Source organism: Astatotilapia calliptera, chromosome 15, assembly GCF_900246225.1.
Source record: "Astatotilapia calliptera chromosome 15, fAstCal1.2, whole genome shotgun sequence".
Taxonomy (NCBI): Eukaryota; Metazoa; Chordata; class Actinopteri; order Cichliformes; family Cichlidae; genus Astatotilapia; species Astatotilapia calliptera.
Genome location: NC_039316.1, coordinates 37902838 through 37923412, shown reverse-complemented (window position 1 = coordinate 37923412; position 20575 = coordinate 37902838). Strand labels below are relative to the sequence as shown.

At 42.8% G+C, this 20575-nt stretch overlaps 1 protein-coding gene across 3 annotated transcripts; it reads right to left on the bottom strand.

The window, feature by feature from the left end:
- Nucleotides 1-914: 914 nt before the first annotated feature.
- On the bottom strand, nt 915-19537 carry prkacba (protein kinase, cAMP-dependent, catalytic, beta a). Of its 3 annotated transcripts, XM_026142726.1 has the most exons (11): nt 19207-19537; nt 9332-9340; nt 8648-8709; nt 8211-8339; nt 6834-6932; nt 6483-6565; nt 6118-6244; nt 5366-5461; nt 3841-3963; nt 2959-3123; nt 915-2848 (listed from the first exon to the last, which is right to left on the bottom strand). In XM_026142726.1, exons 1-11 carry the CDS (start codon nt 19250-19252, stop codon nt 2723-2725), a joined length of 1065 nt encoding a protein of 354 aa, XP_025998511.1. In that variant the 5' UTR covers nt 19253-19537; the 3' UTR covers nt 915-2722. The 3 variants fall into 3 exon arrangements, with proteins under 3 accessions (XP_025998511.1, XP_025998512.1, XP_025998510.1); XM_026142727.1 differs by lacking the exon at nt 9332-9340; XM_026142725.1 differs by lacking the exons at nt 9332-9340; nt 19207-19537 and adding an exon at nt 10237-11868.
- Nucleotides 19538-20575: the final 1038 nt, after the last annotated feature.

Below are 20575 nucleotides of genomic sequence, written 5' to 3'. Positions count from 1 at the left end.
TAAATCTGTTTTTAAAGGATTATTTAAAAAAAATCTTTCTTTAGACAAAGGAAATGAAAAAAAAATAAGTTAAAATCAAAAGGCTATCATTTTAAATAGGCATTTGAGGTGTCAGTGTACATAAACGTAAGTCTTAACAGGGCAAATAAAAAGTTACACAGATAAAACTTTTCAGGAGTCTTTTATATGAGAACTATAGACGATTAAACATTTCAGTGTTTATTCATTATCTCTAAATATAAATAAAACAGCATACGAAACAGTTCTGTCTCAGAAATGAAAACAAGGGTAAATAAAAAAATGTCACATGCTGGGCTCAAACAGTAAAATAAAAGTTCACATGTTGCCAATATTTATGTATAAAATGCTACAAAATAGCATTCAGTCTGCAAATCTTTTCACATTTGGTTTCTATGATTGTTGAACTTGATTCAATTGCATTTTCCTCGCATACAAATACTTGAGCATCTTGTCAAATTATGACGAAGCTTCTCAAGACTTAAGGGACATAAAGTGAAACACTGTCAATAGTGCACTGCTATTCCTGACAGTGTGAAATGTAAAACTCGATTTTCACACAGCTGTGAGGATCAAACTCTGACATTCGTGTGGACAGCAGAGACAAACCTCTGTTCACAAAGAAAAGAACGTTTCTGATGTCTGGATGAAAGAAAAGTCCTTTAGATATGTTAACCTGTAACCGGAGAGTTGTTTGTTCTTTACTTAGCGGCAGGGAAAGAGTGAGAATTAATGGGTCATGAAAGTTGCTCATAAAACCTTATAGAATATGATTTAACAATAAATTAAAAGGAGTAACTGATATTTTGGAGTCTTATGAGCTTATTTCCTTTGAAAACTATTATTTTTGTCAGCTGTGTTACTGATGTAAAAAAAAAAAAAAAAAAAAAAGAGCGAAAAAAGCATCAAGCGTGGCCGAGTTGAATTAATACTTTAAGGTGATGATATTTCAGTTTTCTCTTCACTGTTTGTGAATGTTGTGTTTCTTTCTTAACCCATATCCAATTTACTTGTTTACTGCATGAATGCCTGAGGCTTTGGAACAATTTAAAAGGTAACAAACTAAAAAGTGGGAACATTTTTAGGCTGTTATCAGGTTGTTGTGACACATCTATACAAACATGAAAAAATGACAAACAAATATGGCAGGTACACAACATCTTGCGATTGTTCTGCTCAAAACACAGCAGTTAAAAGACAAAAAAACCAAAACAAACAGCAACCTAAATGAGACCAACACTGCTTCCCCTTCATGATAAAACCTCACGAAAATATCACCACCTGACCTTTCAATTACTGAAAAACGCACTAATGTATAAAACAAACCATGTAAATGTTGTGTTGTGCACAGTGATATACTCAAATTCTCTTAGTTCCCTTTCTCTCTAACATAGCCGTACCAGAAAAAATATATTACTTCATTCCATTATGCTAATATCACACCAAGACTGAGGTAAAAAGGAAAAGTCCTGCGACCAGATATGGATAAACGATGCTACAGATTGATCAGCACAACACTGACAAGTTTCTGCTTCATAATAACACTTGTCAATATTGATCCGCTTCTTTGAGCGTGCCAAAACTTCAAGAAGCCATCACCGCTTCTTTCCCTTCATTGAATTGTGGTCATGCCCTAAGGAAACACATTCTTTAAAGAAATCAAATCATACATCTATATGCACAAATACACAATTTCAGGTCTCGAGGGCAACAGAGGGATAAATAATGATATTTAAAGCTGGGCTAGGCAACATGTTTTCGGCATTTTTTTGGACAAAAAAAAGAGAAAACATTTATATTAACCTCTCATCATATTTAGCTTCAAATGATCTTAGAGGGAGCTTTATTGCTGCATCTCCACTAAAGCCCACTCGAAACGCGACATGTGACGGGAGACTCTGGCCTATCACGGGTCTTTCAAACGACACCAGGTAAAGTGGTATAAAAAGGAAGGAGAACATCAGCACAGAAATAAAGACAAACTGGTGCCGTGGGTTAGAATTCTAACTTTCACCTTGTAGAGATGGGTTTGGATGTTGCGTGAAGCCAAAAGTTTGCATTTGCAGCCTGTGCTCGGCTGATGGGAGGGGCTTCGGACGGAGATGGAGAGCAGCAGCGAGAGGCGCCGTCTATTTTCAAATCCTGGCTTTAGCTTTAGATTTACTTTCAGTGTTTCTGATTAAGGAATACTAAACTGAATCCTACGGGAAACTAAGTCATGTAACAGAAAACGTGTAACAGCCAATGAGATATCAGATATTTAAACGCTCTGCCCAAAACGCCCAAAAGTGTCCCTTAGTTATCCAAAAGCCTAAAAACCACATCATGTGCAACACCAGCTAGCTGCTTCAAAGTAAGATTAATATTCGTCTTCAAGTTGCTTCTCAAATAAGAACTTAAATAAGGGACGACAGGACACAGACAGTGGCAAACATAGAAAACAAGGTAAAAAAAAGAAACACAACAGGAACGTGGTCTGGTACTCTGTGTTGCAGCACGAGGGGTGTCTGCATAATGTGCCTGTGTATAGATTAGTGCTAACAGCACGCAGGATCATGGCAAAAAAAGGAGCTCATTCGGCTGTGTGGACTGAAGGAACTAGGCATTTGTTTGAGCACGTGATGGCCTCAGTTCCATCTTAACCCTCAGCGGAGTGCAAATATCCCAAAACACAAGAGCCCTGATTGGGACTCTTGCTCGTTCACTAGAAGTCAGCAAACTCTTTCGCACACTTTTCTGTTTGCGATACACGGATCTCCTCCTCTTCATAGTCATCAAAGTTGCTTGTGTCTCCTGGTCCTCTGCACTTTGGCAAGAAGGGAGCTTCAACCTGAGAATTTAGGAGGATATGAATTTTCCATTTTAATATGAACCACATCCAAAAAAGGAAGCGCGAGCAACACACTGATTATTTTCCCTGGGAAAAAAAACAACACCAACCTTTCGCTCATAGATGGCAATCCAGTCTGTTGTGGAGAACCACTTGTGATTCTTTATGTCATTGACACCATTCTTCAGGTTCCCAAATCTCTTTGTCAGGTCAACCTGAAGCAGGTTCCTCAGCAGATCCTTGAGGTCGGAGCTAAAGTGAGAGGGAAATCGAACCTGCAGAATTGCAAAAATACATAAATAAATCAAAGATGTGGGTTATGAAACACAAATTGCAGAAAAATACTTTCACTGTTTCGCTTATTACGCTGAAATAAAACAGCTAAAAGCACTAAAGAACAACTGGAAAGCCAAAAGCAAGCTGGTCCCGATGGTAGTCAGCAGTGTCCTCCTTCTTCTGGCTGGTTGCCACAGCAGATCATCTGCCTCCACCCTATCCTCAGCATCTTCGTCTGCCAAACCAATCCTCTGCATGTCCTCCTTCACTACATCCATGAATCTTCTCTGAGGTCTTACTCTGGCCCAGCAGCTCCATGTTCAACCATCTCCTTTTTGCCTCTCTAACGTTGTCTCCAAACCGCTCATCCTGTGCTGTCCCTCTTGGTCACTCCCACTGAAAATCTGAGCATCTTAAACTCTGCCACCCAGAGTTCCAGCTCTTGTGCCACTGCCTCCAAGCCGCACATCACAACACCACTACCATCTTGTAAACCTTCCCTTTCACTCTTGCTGCTATCCTTCTGTCACAAATCATCCCTGACACTCGTCTCCACCCACTTCACCCCACCTGCACTCTCTTCTTCACCTCTCTTGTGCATTTTGGATGGTTGACCCCAGATATTTAAACTCATCTAGCTTCACCAACTAATATCAGAGCATTTAAACATTGGAAAAAGTAAAGCTCAAACATTGCTCCTGCTTATCTTTGCATACCTTGCCAGAAACAATTTTTTCATAAATCTGGATAGGCTGATCAGCGAAAAAAGGAGGGTAACCAGCAGCCATCTCGTAGACAAGAACTCCAAGAGCCCACCAGTCCACAGCTTTGTTGTAGCCCTGAAAGAAAAAAAATGTTTCATCAAATTTTAAAGACTTTTCTTGGTCTATTTTTAATTAGAAAGCAAAAGTAACAAATTATCTCAAATTTGGAGATAGTCTGACTCAGAGAGCTAAAGAAGCCCAACACAGGGCACAGTTGCAATTTTGACCTCCAGGATAAGGGGCATCTCTTAACTGACCACCCTCTGTACTCGCTTGTCCAAGTACAGAGTAATAGTAAAGTCATTTCTATCTAGTCTGATGTTTCTACTGATGCCTCTGATGATATAATCTACTCTCCGTGTCAGACTTTTCGTTTTAAAGCCAGAGTTCACATGTCCGCTGAACATTAATGGGAACGAGCTGACTTTCTTTGAGCCAGTAGCAAAAGAACTACCTGGAAGACGTCATAGGGGGCCTCTATAGGCCCGGACCAGATACTTAATATTTAATTCAAGAACATTTTTGGTAAAATGGACTCTCAGGCTCTCATTTTATTAATTATAACATGTAATGCCAATGTTAATTAATTCCATCACTGTTTTTTTTTTAATAAATGACTTCAAAGAAAGATCAGTAATGTGTAATTTACTATTTATTTATTTTATCTGATGTATTAATATTTATGTTTAAGCTCTTTTTGCAAAAACAGTCCCCGAGGAGAGAAGGTTCAGTGTCCCCGTTTCTAAACATATGAAGCGATACTGAAGAATGTAAATGGCCCACACACACACACACACACACACTGGTGGAGGCAGCTACACTGTAGCCACAGCCAGCCTGGGGCGCACTGACAGAGGCGAGGCTGCCGGACACTGGCGACACCGGGCCCTCTGACCACCACCAGTAGGCAACGGGTGAAGCGTCTTGCCCAAGGACACAACGACCGAGACTGTCCAAGCCGGGGCTCGAACCAGCAACCTTCCGATTACAAGGCGAATTCGCAACTCTTGAGCCACGATCGAGACAGATAAAGACCAGGACAGTGGCTCGTTGTTGTAAAGCCTCTGTGCTACAGCAGAACGAGCTTTAAACAAAACAAAGGCAGTACTGGTAGAGCTCTCTCCACGGCTTATTTTGTGGGCCTCTAGATCTACACTGTATGACTAATACAAGGATTATATCCTGATGTATTAATATCCCGTAGTTATATGGGACAGAGAATAATTTAACCTCAGCACTGACTCAAATCTGTAAGGAAAGACATCAGCTGACACTCGGTGTCAAAGGCTGCCAGTGAAAAATGTGCTTAACTGGAGTGAGATCAATTAGCTGTTTGTTTGAATTTCTAAATGACAATTGATTCAATATAAATGTGGATTTGTGCACAAAGGTCAGCACACAAACTGAACCATCACCCAGCAGCCTCCAGCCGGACATTCAAACATGTAAGATGGGCTAACTGTGTATGAAGCCTCACCTTGCTGAGGATGATCTCTGGAGCCAGATACTCAGGAGTTCCACACAACGTCCAGGTCCTGCCCTTTACTCTTTTGGCAAAGCCAAAGTCTGTGACCTGAGATAAAAAAAACAACACAATTGTTATGAGAAGAATAAATACATAAAGGTAACCATGCAGGACTATAACAGTGCAGGTTGACTGAACTATCACAGGTTTGACAGACACAAATGTTACTGTCACAGGCAGAAACGCACTAAATCAAAACCCACTGAACTACACACAGGACCTGTGAGAACTGTGGTTTTCTGAAACTGTTTAACCAGGTTACAACGCAGAGTTTACCACTCGAATTAACATTTCAGACTGGCAGATCTGTTTCGGTGTAATAGACTTTTTATCATGGCTTTTAATCTAGTGACAGTTTCAGTGGCTCTAATCTCTGCCGGTAGAGATGATTAAAAATCCTGTCTTCTTTATATGTTTATTTACAATAATTTAGGCTAATACGACTTATAGAACGTTACGTATAGAACGTTATTTTAGAGACAACATCGAGCACGTACATGTCACAACCTCTCAGGTCTGGTTTTAGACTGACTGCAAACACAGAACAATGTCAACTAAAGTCTTTAAGATGTATCTTGCTTCAGTTTTGTCCAGCTATAAACTAACATCTGAAGGCTTCAGCCCCCAGGCTGTCCTATTAACACACTGTTTCTGATTTGCTGATGCCTTTCCACTACTTTTATTTCTTTACATTGACTATATACCTGGATATACCCATGTTGGTCTATGAGCAGGTTTTCAGGCTTCAGGTCTCTGTAGATGAGGTCTAAGGAGTGAAGGTACTCAAAGGTGAGCACGATCTGAGCTGCATAAAATCGAGCATGGTGTTCACTGAGAGAAGGAAACACAGACAGTCAGATACTGACGGAAAATATGAAGGAACCCAAGTCTCTTCTGAATGAAAGACAACTCAGTCAAACACTATATAGGTGTAGGTTTCTAATTCATTTATAGCTCTGACAGACCAAAACAGAACACCTGAAATTGCTTTTGTTCAGCTATTTGTGGCTACAACAGCAATCGCAAACAAAAAACAACCGAACGCTAACAATAATTATGTGCATAATACCTGAACCTCCCAGTGCGTCTGAGGTGTGAGAACATCTCTCCACCAGGAACATATTCCATTACCATGTAGAGGTTTGAGTTGTCCTGTTAATTTAAAGAATACATATATATATGTATATAAATATGAGAAATTAATGACATTAGGACAAGAGACTAACCACATGTGCAGTTTAAAGTTAAGTTTCTGTTCTTTGGACTCGGTCATCTTGTGTGAAATAACTCTGTCACAGGACAAAAGCAACCAGGGGACTTGGTATTTAATCTAAATGTGATGACGACATGTTGGCCAATTAACCGACAGGATTAACTGTCTGGAACAAATACAATCTTTACACCTTTGTTTTGTCCTTACCTTGAAAGCGTACACCAGTCTGACGAGGAAGGGGAAGGAGACGGCCTGCAATATTTTTTTTTCGTTTAGCGTGTGTTCTATCTGCTTCAATTTCACCACCTAAAGGGGAAAAAAGAAAAAAGGCAGAGACATAAACAAAAAAATCATATCAACGAAGTTGCAGTGCTGTCCCACACTCACGCTAAAATAAAGGCAAGCGGTAATCTCAATAAATAACATCCGTACAGAATAAAATATATACAATAAGTGTAAAAATGAAATGTGTGTGCAGAGACATAAACATAAGAAAATAGCTAATCAGATCAGGTCAGGTATTAGCAATGATTACAGTCGTTGGCTTGTTGTAAAAACTGTCCCTGGGTTTATTTGTCTGTGACCAAATCTCTCAGAGGGCAGCAGATAAAACGCCCAGTGTCCCGGGTGTTCCTCAGACCGGCACCATGCTGTGTACCCGTCTGAGACAGCGGGTGCTGTAGAGGTCCTTCAGGCAGGGAAAGGGGTGGCCGATGATTTTCCAGGTGATGTTAATAACTCTTTGAGGTGCCCTCTTGTTTTTTTCCATGTTTTACCGCAGCTTCAAACGTATTACATTTTTATATTTTTTAACTGTGTTTCTGTGACTCTCCACACAGTTTAGAGTAAATTTTGTTGAGGGATTAAAATCAAACTATTCAATTTAAGATAGATAATCCATCACTAAGGACTTCCTGTGGTGTTTAAGTCCTGTTATTGCTGCGTGGTCACGCAGTCGAAAGATAAAAAATCTATTTAACACGAGCTGATGCACAAAACCTTGCAGAAACCGCTGCCCAGTGACGCTGTGCACACGACGAGCTATGCAGCCAAAAGCTGAAAGTAGAAAATGCTTTTGGTTATAAGCTTACTGTTAATTCTGAGACATCAAGACATCACCAACCCGAACAAACTGTGAGACATCGCTCAGCAGGACATTTAGAGGATATACAGTTTATGTTTTCGACGGTATAGTCTCATGCTGTACCGGAGGACGCTAGTGGAAAGTAATGGCTGCAGAAACAAACAATAACATCCATACAGTGGAAAAAAAGTGTGAAAGCTGTGGTTGTAACTGTTGAGCGAAACCAAAAGCTAAACAGGTTCACCTCTTGAGCTGATGGTGAAATTCAGGGGAACACGAGGTTGCTACATGAGCAAGGCACTACCGGCAGGCCAATCTGCCTCTAAACTTTCACATCAGTATTTAAAGATTGAAACTGCGGCGTGAGGCGCCTTTGAGGTTTTCAAAAACATAATGTTAGTGCTGAGAGGAAACGCTCCATTTCCTTTTATGAGAAACACAACATCTTTGCAGTTTACAACACCAGCTCTTATGGATGCAAATGCAAGCCATTCGCTTACCTTTTGTTTGTCCAGGATCTTCATGGCATAGAACTGGTTTGTTGCTTTATGTTTCACGAGCATTACTCGTCCAAATGATCCAGTCCCCAGGGTCTTGAACCTTTCAAAGTCATCCAGGCTTGTTGTGCACTAAAGGAAACACATTATCAGTGGCAGGAAAACAACCAACACTAGCAAATGTTAAACTATGTGTACTTATGGAAGCCACTAGCTGTTTATCTTCATGCACTGTAGCTCAAAAACACAAGCTTAATGGAAATGTTTTTGAAGCACATGCCTCTGACACAATTATGCAATCGGCCAGCATTCAAGTCAACAAGAAGGAAATGACGAGGCACAACTGAATCTCTCATTTTTACTCAAATAAGAATAAAAAAGTGTACAAAGTGTACTAATCAGAGAAAACGTTTATACATTACCCTTAAACAACAACCCACCTGTGGTGGACACTCCCATTTTCTTAAGAAGTCTTCTTTGGCTTTAGCTAAGAACTCTTTCACTATAAAAGAAAAGATCGGTTTTGATAATTAGAATTAGAGTTTAGATAACCGGACAAGGTCAGTGCACATGCTCAGGAAAACAAACTGGGATAGTTTAACATGTTCAAGAAAAACAAACAAGGGCAGTTCACACAATCAAGGCAAGGTCAAGCAAAGGTCAAGTACCAGGGAGGAAATGTCATACTTGACAAAAGAGGAAAAAATATTTCTATTGAAAAAAAAAACAACCCAAACCCTCAAACCACACACCTTAGCAGGACATGTTAATTCATAAAGTGATGCAAAGAGCTCTGAGGACTTTACAAGTTGGCCAATTTAAAGGCAAGCTATTCTGCATCTCTTTCAGGAAGAGGTGGGGGTAAAGGCAGTGAGGCAGGTAGTGAGACAGACAAAATGCAGAACAGATCAGAGCAAGCCACAGAAAGACAGCGTACTGTGAAAGTCACTGCAGACATGAGCTTTCCAAAGTCAAAGAGCCATCAGATGGTGCCTACAGTGCCGCTACACTTTGGTATGTTGCTACCAATTTAAATCTATACAGTCAAGGCTGCGTTTGACTAAAAGTGAGACAACAAACTTTCACTCTTTGACTCGGGACGCCTCATGGAAAAATGAGCATACCAAAAGTCTCTACAGTTCACCAAGGGTTTGCAGGAACATTCATCCACATGGATGGAAATGATGGAGAAGAGAAAGAGAGGAAGAAGCATTTATGAAGTCTTGAAAGAAAATAATGTAAAACACATTTTAGATTCACACAACAAAATGATAACAGAGGAGACAACGTAAGGCAAAGCCTACCGCCAGACTAAATTTAAAACTTATAAAACTCTTCTACACTGAAGTAATGTGATTATTTTGGTTTGGTGACTTCCTTTATCGTCTCTGAAAACGTCAGCTAAAATATTTAAGGAAGTTTACGTCTTATTGTGCAACATCAAGAAAATAGTTTCTTTTTTTTCTTCTTTTTTTTAAACAATTGAGCAACAAGCAGTTATTTTAGCCCACAGTCTTTTTTTAACACTAGACTGTATTCAGCAATTAAATCGAACTCTTTCTATCTTTTGTGCCACTTTTAGAGGCTTCTTTGGTCTGTGAAGAACAAAGGACAACACTGATTGAAGAGACATTTTAAAGGTTTACATAAAATGCATTTCTTTCTTGCAAAACGTTACACAATGACAAGACACAGATATTAAGACAATGTAAGCAGCTGAAGCACCACAAATGGGCTGCACTACAAAGCGTTATGCCTTCTCTGGTAGATCTAAAAAAATGGACAAATACAGGTTGTTAAATTGATGGTTAAGGTACCTCTAAATAGTTAAAAGCAGTAATCAAACTAGGCAGCTTCTTGCAAATGACAAAAATAGAGGCGTGCCAAAAAATAATTTGAAATAATGCAATTTATACAGAATCAGTTGATTTAATAAGTGTTTCTACGGAACTATAAAGGTAGAAAATGCAAACCTGAAACCCAAGAAGTGGCGGGCAAATCTAAGAGTAAAGCAATGAACTGCACTTACTGCACTTATCCCACATGATGGTGAACTCAGAGATATGCGGCACGTCGCTCTCCTGTACTCTGTTCTCTTGGCTACCTTTACTTTTGTATTTGTTAAAAAAACGGCTGGCGAAGGACTGATCCTTTCCCTGGGACATTTTGAGGCAAATATTTTGGTGTGTGAGAACGACGGCTCACAGGCAAAGTGAGTACGTTTTGAGACAGAGCATCGATGGGACTTCCTGTATGTGCTCAAAGGCTCTGCGATGCTTGGCTAACCACATAAAGTTAAGCTTCCTGTTCAAGTGCTCTGCTTCAGTTTCTATGGCCAACTGCATGTCCAGTAATTCTGTGCAGAATCATTTAAAGGCATTTTCTTTTATCTCACTCACAAAAGATAACACTGGTTTGATAAAGATATACAAAATTAAAACAGCATGCATGCAAAGTCCTGTCAAAACCACAGTGCAGCGGGTTAATTCAGACGACTGATAAGACATCGGTAAGCCTGTTACACCCACTAAAAACATGAAAGAGAAGTTATCTCTGGCTTATTGTGCTCTCTGGTGGTTATGCTTTACAATGCAGTTTTTTAAAGAGCTTTCCTATTTGCTCCAAGTCACTCTTTTGAGCTGACCCTTTAAAGCACACTTCTGCAAATACTGGGGCAGTAAAAAGGTGACTTTTGGGGGGGCTTAACACCAATTTGGGTAACAGCAATAAAAGTGGAATCCTGTCGTTTAAGCAGATAAAGAAAATGGCACATATATACTGGTGTTGGCATAGTTGGCGACCAAACGTCCATTCTTAGTCGGGGAAAAATCTTGATGTTGTTTGATATTTGGTAATAGGGAACTTAAGAAAACAGTGTAGAATGTAGTGAACTTGTAGCTTGTCCTGCAGAACAGCTCTGACTGTTGTTTACAATACTTTCAGCACTATCTGCAGCACATGCAGCAGAGTACGATCACAGCAGAGCAGATGTTAGTGTGCAATCAAGTGCTATCTTTATGGTGAGTTGCAAAGTATTTTCTCAAATATACTGCTGTTGGGAAGTAATAAAACAATGATCTTATCCTTTTGTCTTTTTTATAATCACTTGCAAAGTATACAGTAGTGGTCAGACTTTTACATACACTCATCATGGGCATAAATGCCATGGTAATTCTGGACGTTTGATGATTTCGTTGAGCTGTCCTTTTTCTAGGGAGAAATTATTGTCATCTTCAGTGCCTTTAAAATCCATTTTGGATTTTCTCTGATCGCAAGTCACAATTATTTGGTTAAATGTTCCACGTTGCATTATGGCCAACTGGCTTTGGTAGCAATCAGAAAGACTGTGGCGAAATTCTTGTATTTGACCACACTCTTCTTGGGAGAGTTAATAGAGTTTGTTAAAACTGGTTGGTGTTTTGGCACAGACCCAGTAGGGTTGAGGTCAGGTCTTTTGGAAAGGCTATTCCAGAAGTTAAATGTTAGCCCTCTCTATTCATTCCAAAACCAGTTCTGATGTGTTTTGGATCATTGACCTGCTGGAACTGTTGGAATATGCAACTGTGTCAAGGATTCAAACATTTAGCAGTTTGAGGTAGGGCTGTGTGATACGACCAAAATCTCATATCCCGATATAAGACATCTATCATCCGATAACGATATAAATCACAAAAATGTAACCACCACCACCACCACCACCATCTTCATCCGCTTTGTCCTGGGCCGGGTCGCGGGGGCAGCAGCCTAAGCAAAGAGGCCCAGACCTCCCTCTCCCCAGCCACCTCCTCCAGCTTATCCGGGGGAATACCAAGGCGTTCCCAGGCCAACCGAGAGATATAATCTCTCCAGCGTGTCCTGGGTCCGCCCCGGGGCCTCCTCCCGGTGGGACATGCCTGGAACACCTCACCCAGGAGGCGCCCAGGGGGCATCCTTGTCAGATGCCCGAACCACCTCAGCTGGCTCCTTTCGATGTGGAGCAGCAGCTGCTCTACTCTGAGCCCCTCCCGGATGGCCGAACTTCTCACCCTATCTCTAAGGGAGAGGCCAGCCACCCTTCGGAGGAAGCTCATTTCTGCCGCTTGTATCCGCGATCTCGTTCTTTTGGTCACTACCCACAGCTCGTGGCCATAGGTGAGGGTAGGGACGTAGATCGACCGGTAAATTGAGAGCTTCGCTTTTACACTCAGCTCCCTCTTCACCACGACGGACCGGTGCAGCGTCCGCATTACTGCAGCTGCAGCCCCAATCCGTCTGTCGATCTCCGGCTCCCTTCTCCCATCACTTGCGAACAAGACCCCGAGATACTTGAACTCCTCCACTTGGGGCAGTAACTCATCCCCGACCCGGAGTGGGCACTCCACCCTTTTCCAGCTGAGAACCATGGCCTCAGATTTGGAGGTGCTGATCCTCATTCCCGCTGCTTCACACTCGGCTGCGAACCGTTCCAGTGCGAGCTGGAGGCCCTCACCCGATGAAGCCAACAGAACCACATCATGTGCAAAAATCAGAGATGAGATTCTGAGGCCACCAAAGCGAAAGCCCTCCGCCACTTGGCTGCGCCTAGAAATCCTGTCCATAAAAATTATGAACAGAACCGGAGACAAAGGGCAGCCCTGGCGGAGCCCATCACCCACCGGGAACGAGTCCGACTTATTGCCGGCAATGCGAACCAAGCTCTTGCAACGGTTGTATAGGGATCGAATGGCCCGTAGCAATGGGCCAGACACCCCATATTCCCGCAACACCTCCCACAGGACACCCCGAGGGACACGGTCGAATGCCTTCTCCAAGTCCACAAAACACATGTAGACTGGTTGGGCAAACTCCCATGCACCCTCAAGTATCCTGGAGAGGATAAAGAGCTGGTCCAGTGTTCCGTGACCAGGACGAAAACCACATTACAAAAATGTAACGTTTTCTGTAAATTTTGTGAATCTCGGGCAGCTCGACTTGTGTGAAGTGTTTCCAGCTCGTGTAGCTGGAGTCGAGTTTTTTAACCGATGCATGAAACGATACATTTTTAGACATAAGTTGTAACGGCCGCCGTTTGCTTTGTGAGTATTTATTACACGGCGTGCTGCGGGGAAAAGCCTGTTCTAACGTTTGAGTCTAAGGTTTATTTTTTAGCACCTGGCGGCTCTTTTTTACTTCTCATCAGTAAATAATCTGCTCTTTCACGTGATTCAGTTTATTTTGAAAAGTCTCAACAGGATCTTGAGCTTTATTGTGAAAGGTTTGTGTGGAACATAAACAAGCGGACACGCGATGCTGTTACCGTCGTTGTTGCTAACCACAACGCATAAAAACAGGCGCTTGTTCGTCTGTAGTGTGGTTATATTAAATATAAGAGAAAGAGAGAACTTTAAGAAATGAATATAGCCACTACAGTGACCATCAGAACCATGAAAAATATTGCTGTAAACAGTTTATTTTGCGACACCACGAAACAAACGATAGTGTAAAATGAAACGATAGATGTTTCTATATCGTCATCAGATATATATCGTTATATCAAACAGCCCTAGTTTGAGGTGAAGTTGACAAATCTGGAGGTAGTCCTCCTTCTTTGTGAAATGTACCAGTACCACTAGTAGCAGTTCAGCCTCTGTTCATGGCACTATAAGACTTGCTTCATTGCAGACAGTGACACAAGTGTTCCAGCAGTTTCCAGTTCATGACAGGGTTGAGCCTTGGTTGTTCCTGAACATACTCTCATCTGCGGGTGAGAATTTGGGTATTCTTTCTGACTTTGGCAGAGTGGTGACACATCCAATTAACTTGTAATTTCATACAGTTGTTTGAACTGATTGTCTTAAAATCTGTATGTGGTTTAGATACCTCAGCTTTTGTACATCTACAACTTTCATTCTTGCACTGAGTTCCTTGGACTTTCTCGTTACTCTGAGTATTGGTCCATCCCAATAAGTACTGACAAACAAATTATTTTAAATGCTGGCAAAGACAGGTAGTGATCTGCTAACTGAAAGGTTGTTGGTGCGATCCCTGGCTGCCACAGCCTGCATGCCAATCCTTGGGCAAAACACTAACCCCGAGTTGCTCTCTGATGCATCCATTGGAGTATGAATGTGTGTGAATGTTAGATAGAAAGCATTTATATAAGATAAGATAAGATAAGATAACCTTTATTAGTCCCACACGTGGGAAATTTGTTTTGTCACAGCAGGAAGTGGACAGTGCAAAAGTTATGACGCAAAAATTAGAATACAATAAGAATAAATACAGTACACAGCTGTACAGAATAGAATAAAATAATATACTATATACAGTAGAATAAAATAGAATAAAAATATACAATAAGATAAAAATAGAATACGAATACTATATACAACTGAGTAAAAATACAACGATGCCAGAAAAGATTATTGCACTTAGTGTTATTGCACATGTGTGGATGCGTGTGTTTGTTCAGTTAAAGTCTTTGTTGTGGAGTCTGACAGCAGTGGGGAGGAAAGACCTGCGAAATCTCTCCGTCCCACACCGTGGGTGCCGCAGTCTCCCACTGAAGGAGCTGCTCAGTGCTGTCACAGTCTGCTGCATGGGGTGGGAGACGTTGTCCAACAGGGATGACAGCTTAGCCGCCGTTCTCCTGTCACTCACCACCTCCACTGGGTCCAGAGGGCATCCTAGAACAGAGCTGGCCCTTCGGATCACCCTGTTCAGTCTCTTCCTGTCCCCAGCAGAGATGCTGCCGCCCCAGCAGACCACACCATAAAAGATAGCAGAAGCCACCACAGAGTCATAGAAGGTCTTCAGGAGTGGGCCCTCCACTCCAAACGACCTGAGTCTCCGCAGCAGGTACAGCCTGCTCTGCCCTTTCCTGTAGAGGGCGTCTGAGTTATGAGTCCAGTCCAGTCTGTTGTTCAGATGAACACCAAGGTACCTGTAGCTGTCCACAGCCTCAATGTCCATACCCTGGATGTTCAGTGGTTGCAGTGGAGAATGCTTTGTGCCTGCGGAAGTCTACCACCAGCTCCTTGGTTTTACTGGCGTTGATCTGGAGGTAGTTCAGCTGGCACCAGTCCACAAAGTCTTGAGTCAGTCCTCTGTACTCCTTGTCGTCCCCATCAGTGATGAGGCCGACTATTGCAGAGTCATCAGAGAACTTCTGCAGGAAGCACTGGGTGGAGTTGTGGGAGAAGTCTGCAGTGTAGATGGTGAAGAGGAACGGAGCCAGAACCGTTCCCTGTGGGGCCCCCGTACTGCAGACGACCCTGTCCGACACACAGCCCTGAGTCCTCACATACTGTGGTCGGTCGGTGAGGTAGTCCAAAATCCAGGTAGTGAGGTGATGGTCCACTCCAGAGTTCTCCAGCTTGTCCTTCAGAACCGAGGGAAGAATAGTGTTGAAGGCACTGGAGAAATCAAAGAACATGATTCTCACAGTGCTTCCAGCGGTCTCCAGGTGAGCGAGGGAACGATGTAGGAGGTGAATGACGGCATCATCCGCTCCAATGCCAGGCTGGTAGGCAAACTGAAGTGGGTCCAGTGATGAGCTTATTAGGCGCCGAAGCTGAGCCAGGACCAACCGCTCCAGGGTCTTCATCAGGTGGGATGTCAGAGCCACCGGCCTGTAGCTGTTGAGGTCCTTGGGGCGTGAAGTCTTTGGCACTGGTACAACACAGGAGGTTTTCCAGAGCTGTGGGACTCTTCCCAACCTCAGGCTCAGGTTGAAGAGGTGCTCCATCACCCCACACAGTTGGTCCGCGCAGGACCTGACGACCCTCGAGCTGATGCCATCTGGACCCGCTGCCTTCTTGCCATTAATCCTCCTCAGTTCCCTCCTAACCTGGGTGGTTGAGAGAGACAGGCTGGAGCCTTGTGTTGAGTGTGTATTGGATGCTGTTGTCCGGGGTGGGGGGGAGTGAGCAGGGTGAATAGAGGAGGTGTGAAGTGTCTGAGGTGGAGCAGCAGCAGTGGGGGTGGGTGAGTCTGCAGCCGATGTTGCAGACTGTCTCATGGTTGAATCAAATCTGTTGAAGAAATGATTCAGTTCATTTGCCCACCTCACATCCCTCCCAGGCAGAGAGTTCTGCTGTTTGTGGCCTGAGATGGTTCTGAGGCCTCTCCAGACTTCACCAACGTTGTTTTGCTGAAGCTGGTTCTCCATCTTCTGCCTGTAGCTGTCCTTCCCATTCCTTATCAGTCCCCTCAACTCTCTCTGCACCCTTTTCAACTCCTCTTTGTCTTTGGATTTGAAGGCCCTCCTCTTCTGCTTGAGGACAGCTTTAATTTCTGGGGTAATCCAAGGTTTGTTGTTGGAGAAACACCGTACAGTCCTGGTAGGTACGGTGTTATCCACACAGAAATTAATATAGTCAGTAATGCATGTAGTAAGGCTGTCGATGTCCTCTCCATGGTCGTCACAGATCACCTCCCACACAGTCGACTCAAAACAGTCCTTAAGAGCCTCCTCGCTCTCCTCTGACCATCTCTGCACTGTGCGGGTGGCTGGTGGCTCCCTGCGCACTAAGGGCTCATACACAGGGACAAGGTGCACCAGGTTGTGGTCAGATTTGCCCAGTGGAGGGAGAGGTGATGAACTGTATGCCTCTTCTGCATTGGCATACAGTAAGTCCAGTGTTTTATTGTCTCTGGTTGGGCAGGTCACATACTGGGTGAAGGTGGGCAGTGTGGAGTCCAGTGAGGCATGATTGAAGTCCCCTGATATTATGAGAAGGGCTCTCGGAGATTGTGTTTGCAGTCTGCTGACCACTGAGTGGAGAGAGTCACAGGCTGCATCCGCGTTGGCCGAGGGGGGGACATACGCTGTTATTGCGATAACATGCGAGAATTCCCGGGGCAGATAGTACGGACGCATGCTAACGGCTAACAGCTCAATGTCTCTGCTGCAGAGTTGTTCTTTCACAGTGATGTGCCCAGGGTTACACCATCTGTCGTTCACAAAAACTGCCAGTCCCCCTCCTTTCCTCTTACCGCTCTCTCTCGTCCTGTCCGCTCGCAGCATCTGAAATCCCGGTAGTGTCACGCTTGTGTCCGGAGTTAGCGGTGTTAGCCACGACTCCGTTAGCATCATGATGCTACATTGCCGGTACTCCCTCTGTGACCAGGTTAGCGACGTGAGCTCATCCATCTTATTGGGCAAAGATCTTACGTTTCCAATGATTACAGAAGGAAGAGATGGTCGATAACGTCTCCTTCTCGGGCGACGGCGCTCCTTCCCAGCATGACACCCCCGTCTTTTCCTCCTCAGCTCGCTGGGAATGTCGGGTCTGTCCGCCGGCAGTACCGCTGCGGGACGCAGCGCTAACAGCTGATCCTTACTGTAAACAAAGGATCCCTGCTCTGGGTCCCCAGACACGCGTGAAAAAAGTAGAAATAAACTAAGAAAAACGACCAGAACTAGCACAAAACGGTAGAACATGGTTGCAGAGTCTAATTACAATTATATAGAAAAAGCATAGCACAAAACGCTTGTGTGAATGAATGAATGAGGCAAGTTGCGTAAAGTGCTTTGAGTGCTCAGATAGAGTAGGAAAGCGCTATATAAAAAACAGTTACATTTACACTTTTTAAAAGTCATATATATATTTGGTATGCATACTTTTGACCCTGTGTGGATTAAAGAAAATATCCAAACTTTTGGTCCAATTCTTGCTTTTAAAGTCATTAAGGACGTATGCCATACAATCAGTCCACCTTGGAAAAAGAACACTTCAAAGAAATCATCAAAAGCCCAAAATTGCTATGATATTCACTTCCATGATGAGTGGATGTAAACACCTGACCACATCTGCATATGTATATGTAGGAACCATACTGACCAACATCCTGATGGCAAAACATTTTTTTCTGTACCTATAAACCCAGTATTGATAAGTTTAATTTAATGTGTAATATTTGAACAGAAATCTAGATAACACAGAATAACAGTGTGTTAAGTTTCTTCATTCATCACAGTGTTATTCTACTCAACTCCAAGCCCCTCCCTGCAGAAACTACAGGTCTCATGAGTCGCTAAGACTGTGTGAACAAGTGCCAAACAGAAAGCAGGTCAAGAACAGTGCTCTCCAGACAGAACACTTGGAATGGCACAGTTTAATGGATTAGGCTGGTCACTACTCACAAACACAACAGAGTGCCTTCTGGCTACGTCTCCAAGTGATTAATAGAGTGCTTTAGGATGCAAAATTCCTCTCCAGTAGTCGCAGTTTGACTAAGATTTTGCTGTTTTTGGATGTTACAGTATCAGGACAACACTTTAATATCACTATAAGAAAGCAGTGATCAGAGGCATTAACGCTTTAATTTACAGCAGACTTGTTGACAGCTGACTTGGCACATCAGTGTTAACCAGGTGGGAAAGACAGTGTCATTTCTTTTTATGCAGCCACTGCGTGGAAAACAAAGCAATTACATGTTTTATTACACGACCATTAATCTGGTTTAACCACATCAAGCAGCATTCTGGTCAGCTTGTGAGTCAGTGGTTATCAGATACCTGTTGTTAGCACTGACCAGGCCTTGTTCTGCGGCTTCAGTGGAAACAAATGTTTGCTGATGTTATCTGGGTCTACACACGCGATATTCGCCCTTTGGAAACTGCAAACGATGCTTTGTCGTTTAATCGTTATAGTGTTATAGTGCATAGCCTTAATACAGTTTATTCTGAGATGCTGTCTTTAACACAGACTGATTTAGATAACCAAAGAATATGATGCTGAGGATCACACTACCACATCCTTGATTATCCTTCTCAATAATTAGTTGACTGTAAAAATTGTAGCACCGTTTTCCGCTGAGGTAAACAAACACGAATCATTACGAGACCGCAAACACACCTCATAAACTGCCCTACCAAAGATGGTTCTTCTCTGCAAACCATATTACTGTAGTCTCCCGCTAACACTGGACAACTGCTAAAGGCTGCTCTCCACTCACTTTTATAAGCAAGCTCACACTGCACAATAACTAATGTTAAATGGCTGCGAGGCCAGCTGGATGCTTTCCAGGTGCTCACCGCTTTCTTGTTCATTGCCTTTCTTGGCAGTTGCTGCGTTTCCCATGGTAGGAAGACAGGGCGATCCACAGCTGGCTAGGAGCGATGATGGTGGCGGTTAGCTAACGGGGGGTACTCCGTTAGCTAGCTAACAAATATCAGCTTTTGCTAGCTGGCTGGTTGAAAACGACATCAATGTCTTCCCTTTGTGCACAGAACTTCGATGTGCTCTGCTCACCGCCTTGTTGATCAAGGTCCTTTTGTCATTCAAGTATGCCTCCGCTGGAATGACAACATGATCCAGACTTTTCACCTCTGACTGCTGTCGTTTTGTGCTGCGTTCAGGTCATATGGGAATACCCCGGCAAGGCTTGCTCGGTGCAATGTTGCCTTCAGGTACCAGTCAGAAATAGTGGACTTATGTCTACATTATACTGATTATGTAAAACTGCTGTAACCTAATGTGTTGCTGTTTTTGGCTCTTGTTTTTATTGGTATATTTGACTATATTTTCTTTTCGTGTTTCACCTCTTCAATAGAAACGTCTTTCAAGTTAATGTTTGTTTTCATAAAAAGATTTAATATGGCCTTTGACCTGATGGCCACTGTGTCATTTTTTGGCATTTAACAGAAGTTTGTCATTCTACTTGCAATAAATGAATTTATTAAAGCACGTTTTAAAGGATAAACACACACATATAAATCTAAGCTGATATCACAAAAATACAGCTGCTCACAAAATAAGATGTCCATTCCAGCTGTCATAGGGCGAGATGGGGCTAACACAGACAGGCAGGCGACCACTCATGCATAACCCCATGCATGTGTTTAAACTGTGGGAGGATTCTTGAGCACCCAGAGAGAACCCATCCATGCATCCATCCAACCCTTCTCTTTTGCTTATCCAATTTAAGGTTGAAGGAGGGCTGGAGCCTATCCTAGCTGTCACAGGGTGAGAGGTTAGGTGTACACACAGAGAATATATAAGACCAATACAAATAAGGCCCTATGCTGGATTAAACCCATGGGCTTCATGCTGTGAGGCGTCACTGTTAACTGAAATGCAGATAAGACGGTTATAAGAATATAACAACGGATGATAAAAGATTATAACCAGTAGTTTGGAAATTTGCTCGGCAAGCAGGGGTTGCTAGTTCAGTTCCAGCTGGAGACACAAATCTCTCTTTAGGGAGGAAGCATGTCAGGTGAATGAAATCAAACATGCTGAGCTACCTGCTGTGGCGACCCTTTTGTTAAAGGAAAAGCCATACTGTTATTCTAGAATAAACAAACAAACAAACAAACAAACAAACAAACAAACAAACAAACACTTTAAGCTTCTCCCCCCCCCCCCCCAAAAAAAAAAAAAAAACTAAAAATAACTGTTGCA